The 26,554-nt window shown below is 45.3% G+C and overlaps 1 protein-coding gene across 1 annotated transcript; it reads left to right on the top strand.

Moving 5' to 3' along the window:
- The first annotated feature begins 385 nt into the window (after positions 1-385).
- Positions 386-23,639, top strand: LOC124021721 (prostaglandin D2 receptor 2-like). The gene is made up of 6 exons (XM_046336833.1): positions 386-643; positions 17,038-17,264; positions 18,229-18,341; positions 20,005-20,153; positions 22,717-23,431; positions 23,560-23,639. Exons 2-6 carry the CDS (start codon positions 17,086-17,088, stop codon positions 23,637-23,639), a joined length of 1,236 nt encoding a protein of 411 aa, XP_046192789.1. The 5' UTR covers positions 386-643; positions 17,038-17,085.
- The last annotated feature ends 2,915 nt before the right edge of the window (positions 23,640-26,554 follow it).

Here is a 26,554-nt window from a genome sequence, read left to right as displayed (position 1 = left end):
ACAGAGACAGAGGAGGAGAAAGAGACAGAGGAGTAGACAGAGACAGAGGAGTAGACAGAGACAGAGGAGGAGAAAGAGACAGAGGAGTAGAAAGAGACAGAGGAGGAGACAGAGACAGAGGAGTAGAAAGAGACAGAGGAGGAGAAAGAGACAGAGGAGGAGAAAGAGACAGAGGAGTAGAAAGAGACAGAGGAGTAGAAAGAGACAGAGGAGGAGACAGAGACAGAGGAGTAGACAGAGACAGAGGAGTAGACAGAGACAGAGGAGGAGAAAGAGACAGAGGAGTAGACAGAGACAGAGTAGACAGAGACAGAGGAGGAGAAAGAGACAGAGGAGTAGACAGAGACAGAGTAGACAGAGACAGAGAAAAGAGACAGAGGAGTAGACAGAGACAGAGTAGACAGAGACAGAGGAGTAGAAAGAGACAGAGGAGGAGAAAGAGACAGAGGAGTAGAAAGAGACAGAGGAAGAGAAAGAGACAGAGGAGTAGAAAGAGACAGAGCAGGAACCATAGATGTCTGTGACAGAGCGAGCAAGATCACCATGCACTGAGGAGGGGGACGACTTTAATCAAGTCACCTGAATACTGGAATGACTGAAAGAACACAACACTCCTACAACTGAGAATACTACAGTTCACTTGGTGAGTGTAACCAGAGCTAACGCACCATCAGTAGCTACAGGTACAGAGAGATAGTCTCAGTATCAACAGTAGTTAGTATGACTACAGTTATTATTCCAGGTGTCAGTATGAACAGTAGTTAGTATGACTACACTAGTTATTATTCCCAGTCTCAGTATCAACAGTAGTTAGTATGACTACACTAGTTATTATTCCAGGTGTCAGTATGAACAGTAGTTAGTATGACTACACTAGTTATTATTCCCAGTCTCATTATCAACAGTAGTTAGTATGACTACACTAGTTATTATTCCAGGTGTCAGTATGAACAGTAGTTAGTATGACTACACTAGTTATTATTCCAGGTGTCAGTATGAACATTAGTTAGTATGACTACACTAGTTATTATTCCCAGTCTCATTATCAACAGTAGTTAGTATGACTACACTAGTTATTATTCCAGGTGTCAGTATGAACAGTAGTTAGTATGACTACACTAGTTATTATTCCCAGTCTCATTATCAACAGTAGTTAGTATGACTACACTAGTTATTATTCCAGGTGTCAGTATGAACAGTAGTTAGTATGACTACACTAGTTATTATTCCAGGTGTCAGTATGAACAGTAGTTAGTATGACTACACTAGTTATTATTCCCAGTCTCATTATCAACAGTAGTTAGTATGACTACACTAGTTATTATTCCAGGTGTCAGTATGAACAGTAGTTAGTATGACTACACTAGTTATTATTCCCAGTCTCATTATCAACAGTAGTTAGTTGCCAGAGAGCAGTGTTATGGCTAGAAGTGTTAAGGTGTTGTTAATAAGCAACTTTTAATCTGAATTGTACCACTTCCATTCTACCTATTTAGAACAACATATAAACAAACTGTAGATATCGAAAACACAAAGATGTAATATCAATCTGGTAGCATTTCCACCCTGGTCCGTTAGACACCCGGCTGCTCTTCTATAAACTGGTTGATGAACTACTGATGACGGAATATAACTCTATTGTAATGAGAACCATGATGTTAAGGAGTAACTGTTACATGATGCAATAATATCTGCCACTCAGCAGATGCTTTTATCCAAGGCGTACGTGTGGGTGGCCATGGGAATCAAACTCACAATCCTGCCACTCAGCAGATGCTTTTATCCAAGGCGTACGTGTGGGTGGCCATGGGAATCAAACTCACAATCCTGCCACTCAGCAGATGCTTTTATCCAAGGCGTACGTGTGGGTGGCCATGGAATCAAACTCACAATCCTGCCACTCAGCAGATGCTTTTATCCAAGGCGTACGTGTGGGTGGCCATGGGAATCAAACTCACAATCCTGCCACTCAGCAGATGCTTTTATCCAAGGCGTACGTGTGGGTGGCCATGGGAATCAAACTCACAATCCTGCCACTCAGCAGATGCTTTTATCCAAGGCGTACGTGTGGGTGGCCATGGGAATCAAACTCACAATCCTGCCACTCAGCAGATGCTTTTATCCAAGGCGTACGTGTGGGTGGCCATGGGAATCAAACTCACAATCCTGCCACTCAGCAGGTGCTTTTATCCAAGGCGTACGTGTGGGTGGCCATGGGAATCAAACTCACAATCCTGCCACTCAGCAGATGCTTTTATCCAAGGCGTACGTGTGGGTGGCCATGGGAATCAAACTCACAATCCTGCCACTCAGCAGATGCTTTTATCCAAGGCGTACGTGTGGGTGGCCATGGGAATCAAACTCACAATCCTGCCACTCAGCAGATGCTTTTATCCAAGGCGTACGTGTGGGTGGCCATGGGAATCAAACTCACAATCCTGCCACTCAGCAGGTGCTTTTATCCAAGGCGTACGTGTGGGTGGCCATGGGAATCAAACTCACAATCCTGCCACTCAGCAGATGCTTTTATCCAAGGCGTACGTGTGGGTGGCCATGGGAATCAAACTCACAATCCTGCCACTCAGCAGATGCTTTTATCCAAGGCGTACGTGTGGGTGGCCATGGGAATCAAACTCACAATCCTGCCACTCAGCAGATGCTTTTATCCAAGGCGTACGTGTGGGTGGCCATGGGAATCAAACTCACAATCCTGCCACTCAGCAGATGCTTTTATCCAAGGCGTACGTGTGGGTGGCCATGGGAATCAAACTCACAATCCTGCCACTCAACAGATGCTTTTATCCAAGGCGTACGTGTGGGTGGCCATGGGAATCAAACTCACAATCCTGCCACTCAGCAGATGTTTTTATCCAAGGCGTACATGTGGGTGGCCATGGGAATCAAACTCACAATCCTGCCACTCAGCAGGTGCTTTTATCCAAGGCGTACGTGTGGGTGGCCTGGTTGCAGCATACCACCCTGCATCCCACTGTTGGCTTTCCTCTGAAGCTAAGCAGGGTTGGTCCTGGTTGCAGCATACCACCCTGCATCCCACTGTTGGCTTTCCTCTGAAGCTAAGCAGGGTTGGTCCTGGTTGCAGCATACCACCCTGCCTCCCGCTGTTGGCTTTCCTCTGAAGCTAAGCAGGGTTGGTCCTGGTTGCAGCATACCACCCTGCATCCCACTGTTGGCTTTCCTCTGAAGCGAAGCAGGGTTGGTCCTGGTTGCAGCATACCACCCTGCCTACCCCCTGCTGGCTTGCTTCTGAAGCTAAGCAGGGTTGGTCCTGGTTGCAGCATACCATCCTGCCTCCCACTGTTGTTCCAGAGGGGTGATGTCATGTTGTTCCAGAGTGGTGATGTCATGTTGTTCCAGAGTGGTGATGTCATGTTGTTCCAGAGTGGTGATGTCATGTTGTTGTTGTTCCAGATTGGTGATGTCATGCTGCTGCAGAGTGGGTGGATTTATTTAAGTCAACTAACCAGGATGTCTAGCTGTTCATGTACAGGCATGGCATACTAACATGTATTTATTCTGGGTTCTTTATACCACAATTTGACAGGAGTGTGTGTGTGTGTGGGGGGGGGGGGGGTGGTCTAAATATGCTGATATCTAACCTGTAACCGCGTGCGGCACCCCCCCATTCCATCCCCACCTCACCCCAAATAAACGTGCCATGACACAGTTCTACTGTTGTTATGTTGATTTCATAGTCTGATTAAAACATTAAATGGCATCTTTAAACCACTGGCTTTCACCCCCTGACTCTGTCTTTGGCATGCCTGAGTGTTTTGAACACACCCTGTCTGTCAGAATTGCACAGTCATACCAAGACCTGGTCTGGTATGCAGCTAGGAGATATACTACAGAAACAAGTTCTGACATGTTGCTGCCATAGGAGGGAAAACCAAATGTTTTGACAGAGACAAGATCATCCACTGATATTCTACTCCTAATGAAGTGCTAGAGAAAACATGAGGAGGATATAGAGACAGGAAGTGGTGCTTCAACAGTAGTAGGAGGCTATATATAGTAGAGGGGTGGGATTCATATTCACACTCATGTTTTCTCTACTTCTACATCATCAGAGTTAACAGAGACCTAACAGCTGGGGAGAATTAACAGAGACCTAACAGCCAGGGAGAGTTAACAGAGACCTAACAGCCGGGGAGAGTTAACAGAGACCTAACAGCCAGGGAGAGTTAACAGAGACCTAACAGCCGGGGAGAGTTAACAGAGACCCAACAGCCAGGGAGAGTTAACAGAGACCTAACAGCCGGGGAGAGTTAACAGAGACCTAACAGCCGGGGAGAGTTAACAGAGACCTAACAGCCAGGGAGAGTTAACAGAGACCTAACAGCCAGGGAGAGTTAACAGAGACCTAACAGCCGGGGAGAGTTAACAGAGACCTAACAGCCAGGGAGAGTTAACAGAGACCTAACAGCCAGGGAGAGTTAACAGAGACCTAACAGCCGGGGAGAGTTAACAGAGACCTAACAGCCGGGGAGAGTTAACAGAGACCTAACAGCCAGGGAGAGTTAACAGAGACCTAACAGCCGGGGAGAGTTAACAGAGACCTAACAGCCAGGGAGAGTTAACAGAGACCCAACAGCCAGGGAGAGTTAACTGAGACCTAACAGCCGGGGAGAGTTAACAGAGACCTAACAGCCAGGGAGAGTTAACAGAGACCTAACAGCCGGGGAGAGTTAACAGAGACCTAACAGCCAGGGAGAGTTAACAGAGACCCAACAGCCAGGGAGAGTTAACTGAGACCTAACAGCCGGGGAGAGTTAACAGAGACCTAACAGCCGGGGAGAGTTAACAGAGACCTAACAGCCAGGGAGAATTAACAGCACGTTTCATTTGCAGTGGGCATTACTGTCAGTCCTCAAAGCTGAAATGACTTTACCGTTTGAGATTGGTTGACATTTTCATCACGTTTTCTCATCAAAGGAGATACAAAACACCCCCAGTCAGATGGATGATCTGATCTCTGTAAAAACAGACCTTTTTAATGAGTTTTTGAAAATATTTGGTTTTCCCCACTGTGACAACATGGCAAAACATGTCACATACTCCTTCCCTGCTTCCTCGGTAGCCAACAGTAAGAAGTCACGTCATAGAGAGAGATACAGAGTAAGAAAAAGACTCACCTTTTACTGTCAAACTGCAGTTCATTTCTTTGTCTGAGTAGATCTTTTTCCAGTTTGCATATTTCATGTTTCAGGTTATTATATGATTTACATATTCAGGTTACCTGGTACAGTTGCAGACAGTTAGATGGGTCATGATTTACATATTCAGGTTACTTGGTACAGTTACAGACAGTTAGATGGGTCATGATTTACATATTCAGGTTACCTGGTACAGTTGCAGACAGTTAGATGGGTCATGATTTACATATTCAGGTTACCTGGTACAGTTGCAGACAGTTAGATGGGTCATGATTTACATATTCAGGTTACCTGGTACAGTTGCAGACAGTTAGATGGGTCATGATTTACATATTCAGGTTACCTGGTACAGTTGCAGACAGTTAGATCGGTCATAATTTACATATTCAGGTTACCTGGTACAGTTGCAGACAGTTAGATCGGTCATGATTTACATATTCAGGTTACCTGGTACAGTTGCAGACAGTTAGATCGGTCATGATTTACATATTCAGGTTACCTGGTACAGTTGCAGACAGTTAGATCGGTCATGATTTACATATTCAGGTTACCTGGTACAGTTGCAGACAGTTAGATCGGTCATGATTTACATATTCAGGTTACCTGGTACAGTTGCAGACAGTTAGATCGGTCATGATTTACATATTCAGGTTACCTGGTACAGTTGCAGACAGTTAGATCGGTCATGATTTACATATTCAGGTTACCTGGTACAGTTGCAGACAGTTAGATCGGTCATGATTTACATATTCAGGTTACCTGGTACAGTTGCAGACAGTTAGATGGGTCATGATTTACATATTCAGGTTACCTGGTACAGTTGCAGACAGTTAGATGGGTCATGATTTACATATTCAGGTTACCTGGTACAGTTACAGACAGTTAGATGGGTCATGATTTACATATTCAGGTTACCTAGTACAGTTACAGGCAGTTAGATCGGTCATGATTTACATATTCAGGTTACCTGGTACAGTTGCAGACAGTTAGATGGGTCATGATTTACATATTCAGGTTACCTGGTACAGTTACAGACAGTTAGATCGGTCATGATTTACATATTCAGGTTACTTGGTACAGTTGCAGACAGTTAGATGGGTCATGATTTACATATTCAGGTTACTTGGTACAGTTGCAGACAGTTAGATGGGTCATGATTTACATATTCAGGTTACTTGGTACAGTTGCAGACAGTTAGATGGGTCATGATTTACATATTCAGGTTACCTGGTACAGTTGCAGACAGTTAGATGGGTCATGATTGACATATTCAGGTTACCTGGTACAGTTGCAGACAGTTAGATGGGTCATGATTTACATATTCAGGTTACCTGGTACAGTTGCAGACAGTTAGATCGGTCATGATTTACATATTCAGGTTACCTGGTACAGTTGCAGACAGTTAGATCGGTCATGATTTACATATTCAGGTTACCTGGTACAGTTGCAGACAGTTAGATGGGTCATGATTTACATATTCAGGTTACCTGGTACATTTTACATTTACATTTAAGTCATTTAGCAGACGCTCTTATCCAGAGCGACTTACAAATTGGTGCATTCACCTTATGACATCCAGTGGGACAGTCACTTAACAATAGTGCATCTAAAACTTAGGGGGGGTGGGGTGAGAGGGATTACTTAACCTATCCTAGGTATTCCTTAAAGAGGTGGGGTTTCAGGTGTCTCCGGAAGGTGGTGATTGACTCCGCTGTCCTGGCGTCGTGAGGGAGTTTGTTCCACCATTGGGGGGCCAGAGCAGCGAACAGTTTTGACTGGGCTGAGCGGGAACTGTACTTCCTCAGTGGTAGGGAGGCGAGCAGGCCAGAGGTGGATGAACGCAGTGCCCTTGTTTGGGTGTAGGGCCTGATCAGAGCCTGGAGGTACTGAGGTGCCGTTCCCCTCACAGCTCCGTAGGCAAGCACCATGGTCTTGTAGCGGATGCGAGCTTCAACTGGAAGCCAGTGGAGAGAACGGAGGAGCGGGGTGACGTGAGAGAACTTGGGAAGGTTGAACACCAGACGGGCTGCGGCGTTCTGGATGAGTTGAAGGGGTTTAATGGCACAGGCAGGGAGCCCAGCCAACAGCGAGTTGCAGTAATCCAGACGGGAGATGACAAGTGCCTGGATTAGGACCTGCGCCGCTTCCTGTGTGAGGCAGGGTCGTACTCTGCGGATGTTGTAGAGCATGAACCTACAGGAACGGGCCACCGCCTTGATGTTAGTTGAGAACGACAGGGTGTTGTCCAGGATCACGCCAAGGTTCTTGGCGCTCTGGGAGGAGGACACAATGGAGTTGTCGACCGTGATGGCGAGATCATGGAACGGGCAGTCCTTCCCCGGGAGGAAGAGCAGCTCCGTCTTGCCGAGGTTCAGCTTGAGGTGGTGATCCATCATCCACACTGATATGTCTGCCAGACATGCAGAGATGCGATTCGCCACCTGGTCATCAGAAGGGGGAAAGGAGAAGATTAATTGTGTGTCGTCTGCATAGCAATGATAAGAGAGACCATGTGAGGTTATGACAGAGCCAAGTGACTTGGTGTATAGCGAGAATAGAAGAGGGCCAAGAACAGAGCCCTGGGGGACACCAGTGGTGAGAGCGCGTGGTGAGGAGACAGATTCTCGCCACGCCACCTGGTAGGAGCGACCTGTCAGGTAGGACGCAATCCAAGCGTGGGCCGCGCCGGAGATGCCCAACTCGGAGAGGGTGGAGAGGAGGATCTGATGGTTCACAGTATCGAAGGCAGCCGATAGATCTAGAAGGATGAGAGCAGAGGAGAGAGAGTTAGCTTTAGCAGTGCGGAGCGCCTCCGTGATACAGAGGAGAGCAGTCTCAGTTGAATGACTAGTCTTGAAACCTGACTGATTTGGATCAAGAAGGTCATTCAGAGAGAGATAGCGGGAGAGCTGGCCAAGGACGGCACGTTCAAGAGTTTTGGAGAGAAAAGAAAGAAGGGATACTGGTCTGTAATTGTTGACATCGGAGGGATCGAGTGTAGGTTTTTTCAGAAGGGGTGCAACTCTCGCTCTCTTGAAGACGGAAGGGACGTAGCCAACGGTCAGGGATGAGTTGATGAGCGAGGTGAGGTAAGGGAGAAGGTCTCCGGAAATGGTCTGGAGAAGAGAGGAGGGGATAGGGTCAAGCGGGCAGGTTGTTGGGCGGCCGGCCGTCACAAGACGCGAGATTTCATCTGGAGAGAGGGGAGAAAGAGGTCAGAGCACAGGGTAGGGCAGTGTGAGCAGAACCAGCGGTGTCGTTTGACTTAGCAAACGAGGATCGGATGTCGTCGACCTTCTTTTCAAAATGGCTGACGAAGTCATCTGCAGAGAGGAGGAGGGGGGAGGGGGCGGAGGATTCAGGAGGGAGGAGAAGGTGGCAAAGAGCTTCCTAGGGTTAGAGGCAGATGCTTGGAATTTAGCGTGGTAGAAAGTGGCTTTAGCAGCAGAGACAGAGGAGGAAAATGTAGAGAGGAGGGAGTGAAAGGATGCCAGGTCCGCAGGGAGGCGAGTTTTCCTCCATTTCCGCTCGGCTGCCCGGAGCCCTGTTCTGTGAGCTCGCAATGAGTCATCGAGCCACGGAGCGGGAGGGAGGACCGAGCCGGCCTGGAGGATAGGGGACATAGAGAGTCAAGGGATGCAGAGAGGGAGGAGAGGAGGGTTGAGGAGGCAGAATCAGGAGATAGGTGGGAGAAGGTTTGAGCGGAGGGAAGAGATGATAGGATGGAAGAGGAGAGAGTAGCGGGGGAGAGAGAGCGAAGGTTGGGACGGCGCGATACCATCCGAGTAGGGGCAGTGTGGGAGGTGTTGGATGAGAGCGAGAGGGAAAAGGATACAAGGCAGTGGTCGGAGACTTGGAGGGGAGTTGCAGTGAGGTTAGTGGAAGAACAGCATCTAGTAAAGATGAGGTCGAGCGTATTGCCTGCCTTGTGAGTAGGGGGGAAGGTGAGAGGGTGAGGTCAAAAGAGGAGAGGAGTGGAAAGAAGGAGGCAGAGAGGAAAGAGTCAAAGGTAGACGTGGGGAGGTTAAAGTCGCCCAGAACTGTGAGAGGTGAGCCGTCCTCAGGAAAGGAGCTTATCAAGGCATCAAGCTCATTGATGAACTCTCCGAGGGAACCTGGAGGGCGATAAATGATAAGGATGTTAAGCTTGAAAGGGCTAGTAACTGTGACAGCATGGAATTCAAAGGAGGCGATAGACAGATGGGTAAGGGGAGAAAGAGAGAATGACCACTTGGGAGAGATGAGGATCCCGGTGCCACCACCCCGCTGACCAGACGCTCTCGGGGTGTGCGAGAACACGTGGGCGGACGAAGAGAGAGCAGTAGGAGTAGCAGTGTTGTCTGTGGTGATCCATGTTTCCGTCAGTGCCAAGAAGTCGAGGGACTGGAGGGAGGCATAGGCTGAGATGAACTCTGCCTTGTTGACCGCAGATTGGCAGTTCCAGAGGCTACCGGAGACCTGGAACTCCACGTGGGTCGTGCGCTGGGACCACCAGAGTAGGGTGGCGCGGCCACGCGGTGTGGAGCGTTTGTATGGTCTGTGCAGAGAGGAGAGAACAGGGATAAACAGACACATAGTTGACAGGCTACAGAAGAGGCTACGCTAATGCAAAGGAGATTGGAATGACAAGTGGACTACACGTCTCGAATGTTCAGAAAGTTAAGCTACGTAGCAAGAATCTTATTGACTAAAATGATTAAAATGATACAGTACTGCTGAAGTAGGCCAGCTGGCAGTGGGTGCGTTGTTGACACTACACTAATCAAGTCGTTCCGTTGAGTGTAATAGTTTCTGCAGTGTTGCTATTCGGGGGCTAGCAGGCTAGCTAGCAGTGTTGTTTACGTTACGTTGCGTTAAAAGAACGACAATAGATGGCTAGCGAACCTAGAAAATCGCTCTAGACTACACAATTATCTTTGATACAAAGACGGCTATGTAGCTAGCTATGTAGCAAGCTACGATCAAACAAATCAAACCGTTGTACTGTAATGAAATGAAGTGAAAAAGTGATACAACCTGTGAATGCGACCGGGTAGTTGAGTTCTATACAGAAGACGTTGGCTAGCGTTGGCTAGCGTTGGCTAGCTGTTGGCTAGCTAGCAGAGTTGGCTAGCTAGCAGAGTCACCTACGTTAAGGACGACAAATAGCTGGCTAGCTAACCTCGGTACAGTTGCAGACAGTTAGATGGGTCATGATTGACATATTCAGGTTACCTGGTACAGTTGCAGACAGTTAGATGGGTCATGATTTACATATTCAGGTTACCTGGTACAGTTGCAGACAGTTAGATCGGTCATGATTTACATATTCAGGTTACCTGGTACAGTTGCAGACAGTTAGATCGGTCATGATTTACATATTCAGGTTACCTGGTACAGTTGCAGACAGTTAGATGGGTCATGAGTTACATATTCAGGTTACCTGGTACAGTTGCAGACAGTTAGATCGGTCATGATTTACATATTCAGGTTACTTGGTACAGTTGCAGACAGTTAGATCGGTCATGATTTACATATTCAGGTTACCTGGTACAGTTGCAGACAGTTAGATGAGTCATGATTTACATATTCAGGTTACCTGGTACAGTTGCAGACAGTTAGATCGGTCATGATTTACATATTCAGGTTACCTGGTACAGTTGCAGACAGTTAGATGGGTCATGATTTACATATTCAGGTCACCTGGTACAGTTGCAGACAGTTAGATGGGTCATGATTTACATATTCAGGTTACCTGGTACAGTTGCAGACAGTTAGATGGGTCATGATTTACATATTCAGGTTACCTGGTACAGTTGCAGACAGTTAGATGGGTCATGATTGACATATTCAGGTTACCTGGTACAGTTGCAGACAGTTAGATGGGTCATGATTTACATATTCAGGTTACCTGGTACAGTTGCAGACAGTTAGATCGGTCATGATTTACATATTCAGGTTACCTGGTACAGTTGCAGACAGTTAGATCGGTCATGATTTACATATTCAGGTTACCTGGTACAGTTGCAGACAGTTAGATGGGTCATGAGTTACATATTCAGGTTACCTGGTACAGTTGCAGACAGTTAGATCGGTCATGATTTACATATTCAGGTTACCTGGTACAGTTGCAGACAGTTAGATGGGTCATGATTTACATATTCAGGTTACTTGGTACAGTTGCAGACAGTTAGATGGGTCATGATTTACATATTCAGGTTACCTGGTACAGTTGCAGACAGTTAGATGGGTCATGATTTACATATTCAGGTTACCTGGTACAGTTGCAGACAGTTAGATGGGTCATGATTTACATATTCAGGTTACCTGGTACAGTTGCAGACAGTTAGATGGGTCATGATTTACATATTCAGGTTACCTGGTACAGTTGCAGACAGTTAGATGGGTCATGATTTACATATTCAGGTTACCTGGTACAGTTGCAGACAGTTAGATGGGTCATGATTTACATATTCAGGTTACCTGGTACAGTTGCAGACAGTTAGATGGGTCATGATTTACATATTCAGGTTACTTGGTACAGTTGCAGACAGTTAGATGGGTCATGAGTTACATATTCAGGTTACCTGGTACAGTTGCAGACAGTTAGATGGGTCATGATTTACATATTCAGGTTACCTGGTACAGTTGTAGACAGTTAGATGGGTCATGGACACTCAAGGTCATGGACATTTTTACATTGTACAAAGGCAGAGTTTCTCAATCCTGGTCCCGGGACCAAAAGAGGTGCGCACCTCTGCTTCCGTCCCACCACACACCCAACCTCAATGAAAGGCTTTATGATTAGTAGAATAGAGAGTATGAGATGTGTAAATATAATCGATTTTGTCTCATATACTTTGAGACAAATCGATTATATTTGCACATCTCATATTCTCTATTCTACTAATCATCATGTTTTCAAAGATAGAATAAAACAAATGTTTTGACAGAGATCAGAGATCAGATCACTGACTGTGGGTGTTTTGTTTTTACTTTGATGAGAAAACATGATGAAAATTTCAACCAATCTCAAACAGTAGAGTCATTTCATCTTTGAGGACTGACAGTAATGCCCACTGCAAATGAAACATGTGCTGTTAACTCTCCCCGGCTGTTAGGTCTCTGTTAACTCTCCCCAGCTGTTAGGTCTCTGTTAACTCTCCCCAGCTGTTAGGTCTCTGTTAACTCTCCCCAGCTGATAGGTCTCTGTTAACTCTCCCCAGCTGTTAGGTCTCTGTTAACTCTCCCCGGCTGTTAGGTCTCTGTTAACTCTCCCTAGCTGTGTGGTTTCTGTTAACTCTCCCCAGCTGTTTGGTCTCTGTTAACTCTCCCCGGCTGTTAGGTCTCTGTTAACTCTCCCCAGCTGTTAGGTCTCTGTTAACTCTCCCCAGCTGTTAGGTCTCTGTTAACTCTCCCCAGCTGTTAGGTCTCTGTTAACTCTCCCCAGCTGTTAGGTCTCTGTTAACCCTCCCCAGCTGTTAGATCTCTGTTAACTCTCCCCAGCTGTTAGGTCTCTGTTAACTCTCCCCAGCTGTTAGGTCTCTATTAACTCTCTCCAGCTGATGGGTCTCTGTTAACTCTCCCCAGCTGTTAGGTCTCTGTTAACTCTCCACAGCTGTTAGGTCTCTGTTAACTTTCCCAGCTGTTAGGTCTCTGTTAACTCTCCCCAGCTGTTAGGTCTCTGTTAACCCTCCCCAGCTGTTAGGTCTCTGTTAACTCTCCCCAGCTGATAGGTCTCTGTTAACTCTCCCCAGCTGTTAGGTCTCTGTTAACCCTCCCCAGCTGTTAGGTCTCTGTTAACCTTCCCCAGCTGTTAGGTCTCTGTTAACTCTCCCCAGCTGTTAGGTCTCTGTTAACCTTCCCCAGCTGTTAGGTCTCTTTTAACTCTCCCCAGCTGTTAGGTCTCTGTTAACCCTCCCCAGCTGTTAGGTCTCTGTTAACCTTCCCCAGCTGTTAGGTCTCTGTTAACCTTCCCCAGCTGTTAGGTCTCTTTAACTCTCCCCAGCTGTTAGGTCTCTGTTAACCCTCCCCAGCTGTTAGGTCTCTGTTAACATTCCCCAGCTGTTAGGTCTCTGTTAACCTTCCCCAGCTGTTAGGTCTCTTTTAACTCTCCCCAGCTGTTAGGTCTCTGTTAACTCTCCCTGGCTGTTAGGTCTCTGTTAACTCTCCCAGCTGTTAGGTCTCTGTTAACCTTCCCCAGCTGTTAGGTCTCTGTTAACTCTCCCCAGCTGTCAGGTCTCTGTTAACTCTCCCCAGCTGTTAGGTCTTTGTTAACTCTCCCCAGCTGTTAGGTCTCTGTTAACTCTCCCCGGCTGTTAGGTCTCTGTTAACTCTCCCCAGCTGTTAGGTCTCTGTTAACTCTCCCCAGCTGTTAGGTCTCTGTTAACTCTCCCCAGCTGTTAGGTCTCTGTTAACCCTCCCCAGCTGTTAGGTCTCTGTTAACTCTCCCCAGCTGTTAGGTCTCTGTTAACTCTCCCAGCTGTTAGGTCTCTGTTAACTCTCCCCAGCTGTTAGGTCTCTGTTAACTCTCCCCAGCTGTTAGGTCTCTGTTAACTCTCCCCAGCTGTTAGGTCTCTGTTAACTCTCCCCAGCTGTTAGGTCTCTGTTAACCCTCCCCAGCTGTTAGGTCTCTGTTAACTCTCCCCAGCTGATAGGTCTCTGTTAACTCTCCCCAGCTGTTAGGTCTCTGTTAACCCTCCCCAGCTGTTAGGTCTCTGTTAACCTTCCCCAGCTGTTAGGTCTCTGTTAACTCTCCCCAGCTGTTAGGTCTCTGTTAACCTTCCCCAGCTGTTAGGTCTCTTTTAACTCTCCCCAGCTGTTAGGTCTCTGTTAACCCTCCCCAGCTGTTAGGTCTCTGTTAACCTTCCCCAGCTGTTAGGTCTCTGTTAACCTTCCCCAGCTGTGTGGTTTCTGTTAACTCTCCCCAGCTGTTTGGTCTCTGTTAACTCTCCCCGGCTGTTAGGTCTCTGTTAACTCTCCCCAGCTGTTACGTCTCTGTTAACTCTCCCCAGCTGTTAGGTCTCTGTTAACTCTCCCCAGCTGTTAGGTCTCTGTTAACTCTCCCCAGCTGTTAGGTCTCTGTTAACTCTCCCCAGCTGTTAGGTCTCTGTTAACTCTCCCCAGCTGTTAGGTCTCTGTTAACTCTCCCCAGCTGTTAGGTCTCTGTTAACCCTCCCCAGCTGTTAGGTCTCTGTTAACTCTCCCCAGCTGATAGGTCTCTGTTAACTCTCCCCAGCTGTTAGGTCTCTGTTAACCCTCCCCAGCTGTTAGGTCTCTGTTAACCTTCCCCAGCTGTTAGGTCTCTGTTAACTCTCCCCAGCTGTTAGGTCTCTGTTAACCTTCCCCAGCTGTTAGGTCTCTTTTAACTCTCCCCAGCTGTTAGGTCTCTGTTAACCCTCCCCAGCTGTTAGGTCTCTGTTAACCTTCCCCAGCTGTTAGGTCTCTGTTAACCTTCCCCAGCTGTTAGGTCTCTTTTAACTCTCCCCAGCTGTTAGGTCTCTGTTAACCCTCCCCAGCTGTTAGGTCTCTGTTAACCTTCCCCAGCTGTTAGGTCTCTGTTAACCTTCCCCAGCTGTTAGGTCTCTTTTAACTCTCCCCAGCTGTTAGGTCTCTGTTAACTCTCCCTGGCTGTTAGGTCTCTGTTAACCCTCCCCAGCTGTTAGGTCTCTGTTAACTCTCCCCGGCTGTTTGGTCTCTGTTAACTCTCCCCAGCTGTTTGGTCTCTGTTAACTCTCCCCAGCTGTCAGGTCTCTGTTAACTCTCCCCAGCTGTTAGGTCTTTGTTAACTCTCCCCAGCTGTTAGGTCTTTGTTAACTCTCCCCAGCTGTTAGGTCTCTGTTAACTCTCCCCAGCTGTTAGGTCTTTGTTAACACACTGCCTGTGTGCTAACCTGCTATCTGTGCTAACCTGCTATCTGTGCTAACCTGCTATCTGTGCTAAACTGCTATGGTAAGTGTCTCTTCCTTAATTGAATGATTATTTATTGCTGATATGGAACATGAGTTTCATATGTTTCGAAAACCATATTGCAACCAATGATTATGGATGTTTCTATAGTTCAAACCGATAAGCAGAGCTCACAGCTGACAACCCTTGGGATAAAGCAGAATGCCTCGTTAGTGCCATGGGATCTCCAGAGTAAAGTGTGATCATGCTCCTCTCTGTCTTATTCTCTGACTATCGGTGTGTCTCTGAGCGTGCGGACGTGCAGATGTGCATGACTGTGTCTGTCTCACTGACTCACTAAATTAAATCAACTCACTGGTGCAATTACGCAACAATCTCTGTCTTCCAATGATTCCAGCAGCAAATCATTTGTAAAAGTTTGGATGTCACCAGTTCTGGTCAGTCAGTATACAGTTGTGCAAAATAAATAATCCCCATGATAAAACCATATATTCCAGTAGGACTAAATGTGTCCACATACATATGTACTGTTTGCTCCTAGCAGAACATGGCGAGGAGAAGAGACTGTCTCATACTCCCTAAAGACCTTTGCATGAAAAATGTGAATAAAGCAGCAATATTACTGTTGTTTGTCCCTCTTGAGCCACCATACCAACAGCATAGTCAGAAATAGCCGGAAACAGCATGGCCAGAAACACTTCCTCAAAATTAATCTAAGCTAAATCAAGAAATCTGTCATTCATTTCAAATTTTTACTGAAAAGGACTTAGTTGCGCAATTTTACATTGAGGTAACACTTCATGTTCCTCCACTCCTACTAGGAGTAGTACTGCTGACCAATCACCAAGATTTTGGTTACCTAACCCTAATCCTAACCCTAATCCTAATCCTAATCCTAACCCTAATCCTAATCCTAATCCTAATCCTAACCCTAATCCTAACCCTAATCCTAACCCTAATCCTAATCCTAACCCTAATCCTAATCCTAATCCTAATCCTAACCCTAATCCTAATCCTAACCCTAATCCTAACCCTAATCCTAATCCAAACCCTAATCCTAACCCTAATCCTAATCCTAACCCTAATCCTAACCCTAATCCTAATCCTAACCCTAACCCTAATCCTAATCCTAATCCTAACCCTAATCCTAACAAAAACAAATGCACGTGCACGAACAGCCGAAGACCAAAACTAACAAAAACGTCACAAAATGTTATCATAATACATGCCCAAACTGTTTCAAATGTAAAGCATACGGTAAGCTTAAGAAACAGCCATCCAAACTTGCAGTAACAGGTGTGAGCAATCAGTTGGCACAGTCATTTTGGTGTTTTTCCCAGTAAGGTTTTGCAAGCAGGATAATGAGGGTTCCAAGCTTTCCAAAACACATGAACAGGAAAAGACTTGTCCACCCCATCATCAGTGATGAGGATCTTAAAGTTGTTAATACTGTAGATGAATGTAATCACAGTTAATGTCATGAGTCAAGAGCACCCTATTTACAGGCCATAAGTGGATTATTTCATGTAATGGAAAAATGTAGGCCCAGTAGTGGATTTCTGCCCACTACAGTAATGTATGGTACCTGTCTGTCTGTACATGGAAAAGACTCATGGTTAATGTCACCAGATGTCACAATGACATTACATGTCACTCATTTCCCTCCCACCTCTCTCTCTCTCTCCTCTCTCTCTCTCTCTCTCTCTCTCTCTCTCTCTCTCTCTCTCGCTCTCTCTCTCTCTCTCTCTCTCTCTCTCTCTCTCTCTCTCTCTCTCTCTCTCTCTCTCTCTCTCCCCCCCCCTATCTCTCTCTCTCTCTCTCTCTCTCTCTCTCTCTCTCTCTCTCTCTCTCTCTCTCTCTCTCTCTCTCTCTCTCTCTCTCTCTCTCGCCATAATGTCTAACTCCTCCTCCTCTGTGGTCTGCCCTTTCTACGACAGCATATATACCACCCATTCATCCCTCTCTTTCCCTCCAGAGCCAAGACCTCCAACTGTCCTCCACTTCCTCATCACTCTCCTCCAGGATGTTCAACTCCTCCTCCTCTGCGTTCTGTCCTCTCCTCCAGACCATGCTGGACCACTCTCTAAACAACAACACGGGGGTCAACCTGGTGGTGGTGTGGGTCCACGGCCTGGTCTCCTGTCTGGGTATCCTGGAGAACGCTCTGGTCCTCTGGGTGGTCGGCTTCCGCCTGCGCCGCCGGTAGGTTGGCTGGTGGTGTGTGGTTGCTGTGTGTGTGTGGTGGGGGTTTCTTTGTGTGTGTGGTGGGTGTGGGGGTTGCTGTGTGTGTGGTGGGGGTTTCTTTGTGTGTGTGGTGGGTGTGGGGGGTTGCTGTGTGTGTGTGGTGGGGGATTCTTTGTGTGTGGTGGGTGTGGGGGTTGCTGTGTGTGTGTGGTGGGGGGTTTAATTGTGTGTGTGTGTGTGTGGGGTGGTTACTGTGTGCGTGTGTGTGGGCGTGTGTGTGGGCGTGTGGTGGGTGTGTGGGGTTACTGTGTGTGTGTGTGTGTGGTGTGTGTGTGGTGGGTGTGGGGGGGGGGGGTTACTGTGTGCGTGTGCGTGTGTGTTCACAGAAGGGTTTGGCTCAAATCTAAATGAAGGCAGTCAGTTCAGGAAGCGATTTGAATAAACAATGCAGACATGTAAAAACGTTTGAAAGAAAATAACTTCTGCTTTTCAATTTATTGAGGAGTTACTGAAAATAAATGTCATTATTTTATAACATTGAATTGTAATATGAGTTTTATTTCCTGAATTGGCTGCTTTCAATTCTACCCTGGTTCACAGGTTGTGTCAGTGTCGTGTTTTCTGCTTAGACAGTGTGTGTGTCAGTGTCGTGTTTTCTGCTTAGACAGTGTGTGTGTCAGTGTAGTGTTTTCTGCTTAGACAGTGTGTGTGTCAGTGTCGTGTTTTCTGCTTAGACAGTGTGTGTGTCAGTGTCGTGTTTTCTGCTTAGACAGTCTGTGTGTCAGTGTAGTGTTTTCTGCTTAGACAGTGTGTGTGTCAGTGTAGTGTTTTCTGCTTAGACAGTGTGTGTGTCAGTGTCGTGTTTTCTGCTTAGACAGTCTGTGTGTCAGTGTCGTGTTTTCTGCTTAGACAGTGTGTGTGGCGTCCGGAGGGACCAGAATAAGTTGGGAATAACGTGAATCCCCTTCTTTTTTCTTCACAGGACCGTGGCCTCTGTCTGGGTTCTCAACCTGGCCCTGTCAGACTTCCTGGCTACGCTGACCCTCCCTCTCTTTACACACTACCTGCACTCCTCACACAGCTGGGAGCTGGGAGGTACGCCCATAGACCATATATCAGTCACCGTTAGCGGAGTTGCCAACAACCAGATGCATCCGGTTTTCCGGGATATAGCTAACTCAACCTAACTTCCTTTCCTGCTCAACTCCAGAGGTGGGAACTCCGCTCAGGCATTTTCCTTTATAACCTTTATAACCTTTATAACTGCTGGGTAGAAGTGAATTCTACTTCTATGTGACGTCCTAACAATAGAGGGTCCCAGATAAAATGGCTGACAAATTGTGCCATTCTGATGACTAGGGGCTGTATGACAACAGCCTCTCCATTGTCGTGTCTATAGTTACGCCTACATTGAAATACATGAATAGCAATAGGTAGGAGCTAAACTAGTAAGCCACAGACAGTGTGCATTACATATATATATGTATACTGTATGTACAAGATATGTATGACATGGGTATTGGTCATCTACACTACATACACAAAAGTATGTGGACACCCTTTCAAATGAGTGGATTTGGCTATTTCAGCCACACCCGTTGCAGACAGGTGTATAAATTCAAGCACACAGCCATGCAGTCTCCATAGACATTTGCAGTAGAACGGCCTTACTGAAGAGCTCAACGTGGCAACGTCATAGGATGCCACCGTTCCAAAAAGTCCACTGCAAGTGCTGTTATTGTGAACTGGAAACGTCTTGGAGCAACAACGGCTCAGCCACAAAGTGGTAGGCCACACAAACTCACGGAACGGGACCGCTGAAGTGTGTAGCGCATAAAAATCGCCTCTGGAAGCCACTTCAGCACAAGAACAGTTCATCAGGAGCAGTTCATCAGCAGCCGCACACAAGCCTAAGATCACCATGCGCAATGCCAAGCATCGGTTGGAGTGGAGTAATGCTCGCCGCCATTGGACTCTGAAGCAGTGGAAATGCTTTCTCTAGCCCGATGAATCGTGATTCAACATCTGGCAGTCTGACGGGCGAATCTGGGTTTGGCAGATTCAAGGAGAGCACTACCTTCCCCAATGCATAGTGCAATCTTTAAAGTTGTTGTTGGATGAGGAATAACGGTCTGAAGCTGTTTTTCATGGTTCTGGCCCCTTAGTTACAGTGAAGGGAAATCTTAACGCTACAGCATTATATTACTTTCTAGACAATTCTGTGCTTCCGACTTTGTGGCAAAAGTTTGGGGAAGGCCCTTGCCTGTATCAGCATGACAATGCCGCCATGAGAGAGGAGGATGTTATAGCAGCAAATAGGGAACCAACTCCATATTGATGCCCATGATTTTGGAATGAGATGTTTGATGAGCAGGTATCCACATACTGTTGGTCATGTAGTGTATAGAGATATATTAGATTAATAGTGTATGTGTCACATTTTTCATTTAACCTTTATTTAACTAGGCAAGTCAGTTAACAACAAATCTTATTTACAATGACGGCCTACACCAGCCAAACTCTCCCGTAACCCGGACAACAAAGGGCCAATTGTGTGGAGCCCGATGGGACTCCTGATCACGGCTGGTTGTGATACAGCCCGTAATCGAACCCAGGTCTGTAGTGACGCCTCTAGCACTGCGATGCAGTGCCTTAGACCGCTGCGCCACTCAGCCCCACATGAGTTATACCATTGTTGTTTACAATACAGCAGCACTGTTTTCCCTTCGGGAACAATAAAGTTGATCCTATCCTCTAGGTCCGCTGTGTACGGCCCAGTCCTCAGTCTTCTTCCTCAACATGTTTGTCTCAGCCTTCCTCCTGGCGGCCATTTCTCTGGACCGCTGTCTCCTGGTGGCGCGGCCCGTCTGGAGTCAGAACCACCGCTCCATCAGCGCCGCCTGGAAGGTTTTAATTTCTGTTTTGTTACGTCATTAGTTCTGTTACGTCATTAGTTCTGTTACGTCATTAGTTCTGTTACGTCATTAGTTCTGTTGAGTCATTAGTTCTGTTACGTCATTAGTTCTGTTACGTCATTAGTTCTGTTACGTCATTAGTTCTGTTACGTCATTAGTTCTGTTACGTCATTAGTTCTGTTGTGTCATTAGTTCTGTTACGTCATTAGTTCTGTTGTGTCATTAGTTCTGTTGTGTCATTAGTTCTGTTACGTCATTAGTTCTGTTGTGTCATTAGTTCTGTTACGTCATTAGTTCTGTTACGTCATTAGTTCTGTTACGTCATTAGTTCTGTTACATCATTAGTTCTGTTACGTCATTAGTTCTGTTACGTCATTAGTTCTGTTACGTCATTAGTTCTGTTACATCATTAGTTCTGTTACATCATTAGTTCTGTTACGTCATTAGTTCTGTTACGTCATTAGTTCTGTTACGTCATTAGTTCTGTTGTGTCATTAGTTCTGTTACGTCATTAGTTCTGTTACGTCATTAGTTCTGTTACGTCATTAGTTCTGTTGTGTCATTAGTTCTGTTACGTCATTAGTTCTGTTGTGTCATTAGTTCTGTTACATCATTAGTTCTGTTACATCATTAGTTCTGTTACATCATTAGTTCTGTTACGTCATTAGTTCTGTTACGTCATTAGTTCTGTTGTATCATTAGTTCTGTTACGTCATTAGTTCTGTTACGTCATTAGTTCTGTTACATCATTAGTTCTGTTACGTCATTAGTTCTGTTACAGCATTAGTTCTGTTGTGTCATTAGTTATGTTACGTCATTAGTTCTGTTGTGTCATTAGTTCTGTTGCGTCATTAGTTCTGTTACGTCATTAGTTCTGTTACATCATTAGTTCTGTTACATCATTAGTTCTGTTACGTCATTAGTTCTGTTACGTCATTAGTTCTGTTACGTCATTAGTTCTGTTGTGTCATTAGTTCTGTTACGTCATTAGTTCTGTTACGTCATTAGTTCTGTTACGTCATTAGTTCTGTTGTGTCATTAGTTCTGTTACGTCATTAGTTCTGTTGTGTCATTAGTTCTGTTACGTCATTAGTTCTGTTGTGTCATTAGTTCTGTTACGTCATTAGTTCTGTTGTGTCAATAGTTCTGTTACGTCATTAGTTCTGTTGTGTCATTAGTTCTGTTACGTCATTAGTTCTGTTGTGTCATTAGTTCTGTTACGTCATTAGTTCTGTTGTGTCATTAGTTCTGTTACATCATTAGTTCTGTTACATCATTAGTTCTGTTACGTCATTAGTTCTGTTACGTCATTAGTTCTGTTGTATCATTAGTTCTGTTACGTCATTAGTTCTGTTACGTCATTAGTTCTGTTACATCATTAGTTCTGTTACGTCATTAGTTCTGTTACAGCATTAGTTCTGTTGTGTCATTAGTTATGTTACGTCATTAGTTCTGTTGTGTCATTAGTTCTGTTACGTCATTAGTTCTGTTACATCATTAGTTATGTTACGTCATTAGTTCTGTTGTGTCATTAGTTCTGTTGTGTCATTAGTTCTGTTGTGTCATTAGTTCTGTTGTGTCATTAGTTCTGTTACGTCATTAATTCTGTTGTGTCATTAGTTCTGTTGTGTCATTAGTTCTGTTACGTCATTAGTTCTGTTGTGTCATTAGTTCTGTTGTGTCATTAGTTCTGTTGTGTCATTAGTTCTGTTGTGTCATTAGTTCTGTTACGTCATTAGTTCTGTTGTGTCATTAGTTCTGTTGTGTCATTAGTTCTGTTGTGTCATTAGTTCTGTTGTGTCATTAGTTCTGTTACATCATTAGTTCTGTTGTGTCAATAGTTCTGTTGTGTCATTAGTTCTGTTGTGTCATTAGTTCTGTTGTGTCATTAGTTCTGTTGTGTCATTAGTTCTGTTGTGTCATTAGTTCTGTTACGTCATTAGTTCTGTTGTGTCATTAGTTCTGTTGTGTCATTAGTTCTGTTGTGTCATTAGTTCTGTTGTGTCATTAGTTCTGTTACATCATTAGTTCTGTTGTGTCAATAGTTCTGTTGTGTCATTAGTTCTGTTGTGTCATTAGTTCTGTTGTGTCATTAGTTCTGTTACGTCATTAGTTCTGTTGTGTCATTAGTTCTGTTACATCATTAGTTCTGTTGTGTCATTAGTTCTGTTACATCATTAGTTCTGTTGTGTCATTAGTTCTGTTGTGTCAATAGTTCTGTTGTGTCATTAGTTCTGTTGTGTCATTAGTTCTGTTGTGTCATTAGTTCTGTTACATCATTAGTTCTGTTGTGTCAATAGTTCTGTTACATCATTAGTTCTGTTTTGGTACGTTGATGATGTGATTATATAGTGTGTTATGATGACCTGTGAGTGTTTCCAGTGTCTCTGTGTTTAATCATCAATAGGGTGTTGCCCGTTGTTCTAATATTGTAGACACTTTAATAATAACTATGTCTAAAGTGCATAAGGCAGAAGACACGTTTCTGTTAGACATCCATGCAATGGACAATGAAGTCATCTTCTATCTTCTAATCTCCTTTCTCTTCTTCCAAGGTGTGTGCTTTGGGCTGGTTGTGGGCGGCGGCCAACACCTTCCCTTACTTCCTGTTCCGGGCGGTGACGGAGAAGACGGACGGAAGGAAGCTCTGCTACCACCATTTTGGATTGTACTCGTCGCCAGGGAAGCTGGAGAGGGACTGTAGGGTACGGCAGGCGGCGACCGCCGTGTCCAAGACGTTCCTGGCGTTCCTACTCCCCCTAGTGGTGATTGCAGGGAGCTACGCCCTCTTTGGCATCAGTCTGAGCCAGAGGAGGAAGAGGAGGAGGAATAACAGCAGTAGTAGACTCACTGGGGCTTTGATTGTTACCAACGTGGAACGTAGAGAGTCAAAACCCAACACAAACACCAAAAGCTCCACCCCCAACCCAAAAGGCTCCACCCCTACCTCCACCTCCGTCAAATTGTCTTCTAGACGGACCGAGCCCGGCCTATCCCGTGGCTTCACCAAAATGGTGACATCAGTCATCGCGACGTTTGCCCTCTGCTGGGCGCCTTATCACGTGTTCTGCCTCATTGAGGTTGCTGCACAGTACTGGCCGACCAAGGTCGTGTTGGTGGAGGTGGGGTTGCCAATAGCGACGACCTTTGCCTTCTTGAACCCGGTGTTAAACCCGGTGCTGTACGCGTTCAGCTGTCCCAACTTCTGCGTCCGGATCAGACAGAGTCTGGGGGTGCTGATGGAGGGACTGGTGGAGGAGGGAGGGATGGGTGGAGTAGGAGAGGGGGGGCTGGGGTTGAGTATCAGGAAGGGGTGGAGGAAGGGAAGGGGGAGCCTGGGAGGGAACTCATTATCGTCACCAAGCTGTCTGGGAACTCCAGGGTCTCCGCATCTCCAGGTAGATCATCTGCCTCCATCAACCACAACTTCAAAGCCAGTTGTGGAGACCTGGAGCAGGGAGAGGACCCTCTGAACTGACTATATACTGAGAATGAGAAAATGTTGTTGACATCAACTGAGACAAAAAGAATCACCTCTGTTGTTCTGCTGGCCTCCAGGAGTCCTTCCTGTGCTGTATATTACTACATCCTGTCCTATTGTTTAACTGTTCCTCAATAACTGTCCGTGTTTAACTAATTGTTTCTCTTTAAACTTGAATTCAATTTTTTTTGTGACCGTTTATAGAATATTAATATGATAACAAAATGATCTGGCACTTCACAGAGTTCATTCTCTGACATCGTTAGGTGGACATTGTGTTTGTTCTTGAAAGCAGTTGTCTATCAATAAAGAAATCTATCAAAATGTGATTATAAATCCCTTTTTACATCAGCAGTTTCACTCTCCAGAGTTTCTGATTTCTGTATTTATACTGTGTATGACGCTGTTGCCTGTGTGTCTGTATTCTGTCTGTGCATTGTCTGTTGTCTGTATTTATACTGTGTGTCTGTATTCTGTCTGTGCATTGTCTGTTGCTGGCTGCACCTGGGCACTAAGTCACATTCTGGGTTTGTGTTAATGCTCTTGGCAAATAAAGTGATTGTGATTGTATCACATCCAGAGAGCAGTAGATCCATAAAAGTAGGACCTGTCACATCCCAGACCTCTACTTTCAGTTCAAACAGACGACCCTTTCATCACATTTCAGCACCATTGATTTTGATGCATTAAATGTATGATCCTCTTTAGCTTCTACCTGTTTCATCCTGCAGTTGCTTTCTGCTTAACCTCCAGGTAATGTAAAATAATGTAAAAAGCTGTTTTGATAAGGTATTGAATTTGGCCTTTACTACTAAAGCCTATGGAAACACATTGAATAATACATTCATTGCGTCAAATCAGAAGGTTTTAATGTGTCTGTCCTTTAACTAGGAGATATAAGAACGCTCAGGAAATACAGGACCAGCCACATGTTTGGACACACCTACTAATGAGTAGTGTGTCCAAGGGTTTGTCTTTATTTTGACTGTTTTCTACATTGTAGAATAATAATGAAGACATGCAAACTATGAAATAACACATATGGAATCAGGTAGTAACCAAAAAAAGTGTTAAACAAATCAATATATATTTTATATTTGAGATTCTTCAAAGTAGCCACCCTTCTCCTTGATGACAGCTTTAGACACTTGGCAAACAGTCCAGTTTTTGGGATGTCTTCTAGTCTGATAAACAACGCTGTAGCTCTGCTATTTCCACCTCAGATGTGAAAGGCCGGTACAGGATTGAGACGTATTCCAAACCCCCGATATGTCTAGTTTAAACTGAAAGATTTTGATGGGGATTTTTGCATTATGTTCAATAGATTCTTCATCAATACTATCGTCTCTCTCTCTCTCTCTCTGTCTCTCTCTCTCTCTCTCTAAGTAGTGCACCATTGAGGGTATAGGGCCATTTAGGACACAGGCAGACAGAGAGTGGAATCTCTAATCCCTGTGGAGTCGAGCCAGGTCAACACGACACAGAACCATGTTCACTCCACTCTGCTTTCACCCAGTATGGACAGATTATATTTCTCTCTCTCTCTCTCTCTCTCTCTCTCTCTCTCTCTCTCTCTCTCTCTCTCTCTCTCTCTCTCTCTCTCTCTCTCTCTCTCTCTCTCTCTCTCTCTCTCTCTCTCTCTCTCTCTCTCTCTCTCTCTCATCCACATGCACACCATGATCACTCGTTCAAGGAAAGAAGGAATTTCTAGTCCATATCAGCCGGTGTCAAAAAGGCTGTTTATTTCTGGGTTCCAGGAAAGAGCTAGGAATGACCGAGGAGGATGTTCTTACGAAGCCAGTCTCTCGTGACAGAGGAAAACACGCAGAGATGATTAAAACAACAGCATTAAAACTCTTCCAGACCCTGGGGGTTTTCTGTTCCTAGTGGTGTGAGGTTGACTGATGAACCTAGCATTACTATGTCTAGATCTTAGTATTGGACAAAAAATAAACACTTTCATTGGAGAATCTGCCTTGAACATGCTTTTTAGTCTAGGATTAGGTTTAAATCTGGGAGACCGGCCCTAGGTATCCTAGCCCTTAGTGGTCCACGACTTGATATGAATGTCAACGCATGCATCAACATGACAACAAGTAAGGCAGTTAGATGTGTCCTCTCTATAGGACAGACATCCTCACTAGGGTCCAGGCTGAGCTCTGTTCAGACTCCTGAGGTGGCCAGCTCAAGCAGGTCATCAACGTGTCGAGTCAGGACGCCACTAGCGGTTAGAGCGTTGGGACCGTAACCGAAAGGTTGCTTGTTTGAATCCCAGAGCCGGCAAGGTGGAAACATCTGCCATTCTGCCTTTTAGCAAGGCAGTTAACCTCCCCAACAACATCTGCTTCCCAGGCGCTGATGACGTGGACATGGATTAAGGGAGCCCCAGGCACCTCTCTGGTTAAATGCAGAAGACAAACTTCAGTTGAATGCATTCAGTATTGCCACTAAATAGATATCTCCTTTCACATTCCACCTTCTGCTTCACAATCACCCATCAATCCACCACACCTGGGAGCAATCACACCTTCTTAAAGATTGTTCTGAACTCTTGTTAGTTAACTAGTTGGGAGTTCTAGTTAGTTAACTAGTTATGAAGTCTAATTAGTTAACTAGTTAGGAGTTCTAGTTAGTTAACTAGCTATGAGCTCTAGTTAGTTAACTAGATATGAGCTCTAGTTAGTTAACTAGATATGAGCTCTAGTTAGTTAACTAGCTATGAGCTCTAGTTAGTTAACTAGCTTTGAGCTATATTTAGTTAAGTAGTTATGAGCTCTAGTTATGCATAGGCTACAACTAGGAGCAAGATTTTTTGTAAATGAACAAGTCACATGGAAAAACTCCTGGCCTCGTGTTTAGTTTGATTGCTTTCACTGTATTATTGACTTTGCTAACTGTGGTCACTGACGTGG

This window comes from Oncorhynchus gorbuscha, unplaced genomic scaffold (assembly GCF_021184085.1).
Source record: "Oncorhynchus gorbuscha isolate QuinsamMale2020 ecotype Even-year unplaced genomic scaffold, OgorEven_v1.0 Un_scaffold_1182, whole genome shotgun sequence".
NCBI classification, from domain to species: Eukaryota; Metazoa; Chordata; class Actinopteri; order Salmoniformes; family Salmonidae; genus Oncorhynchus; species Oncorhynchus gorbuscha.
This window is presented reverse-complemented; position numbering and strand designations above follow the sequence as displayed.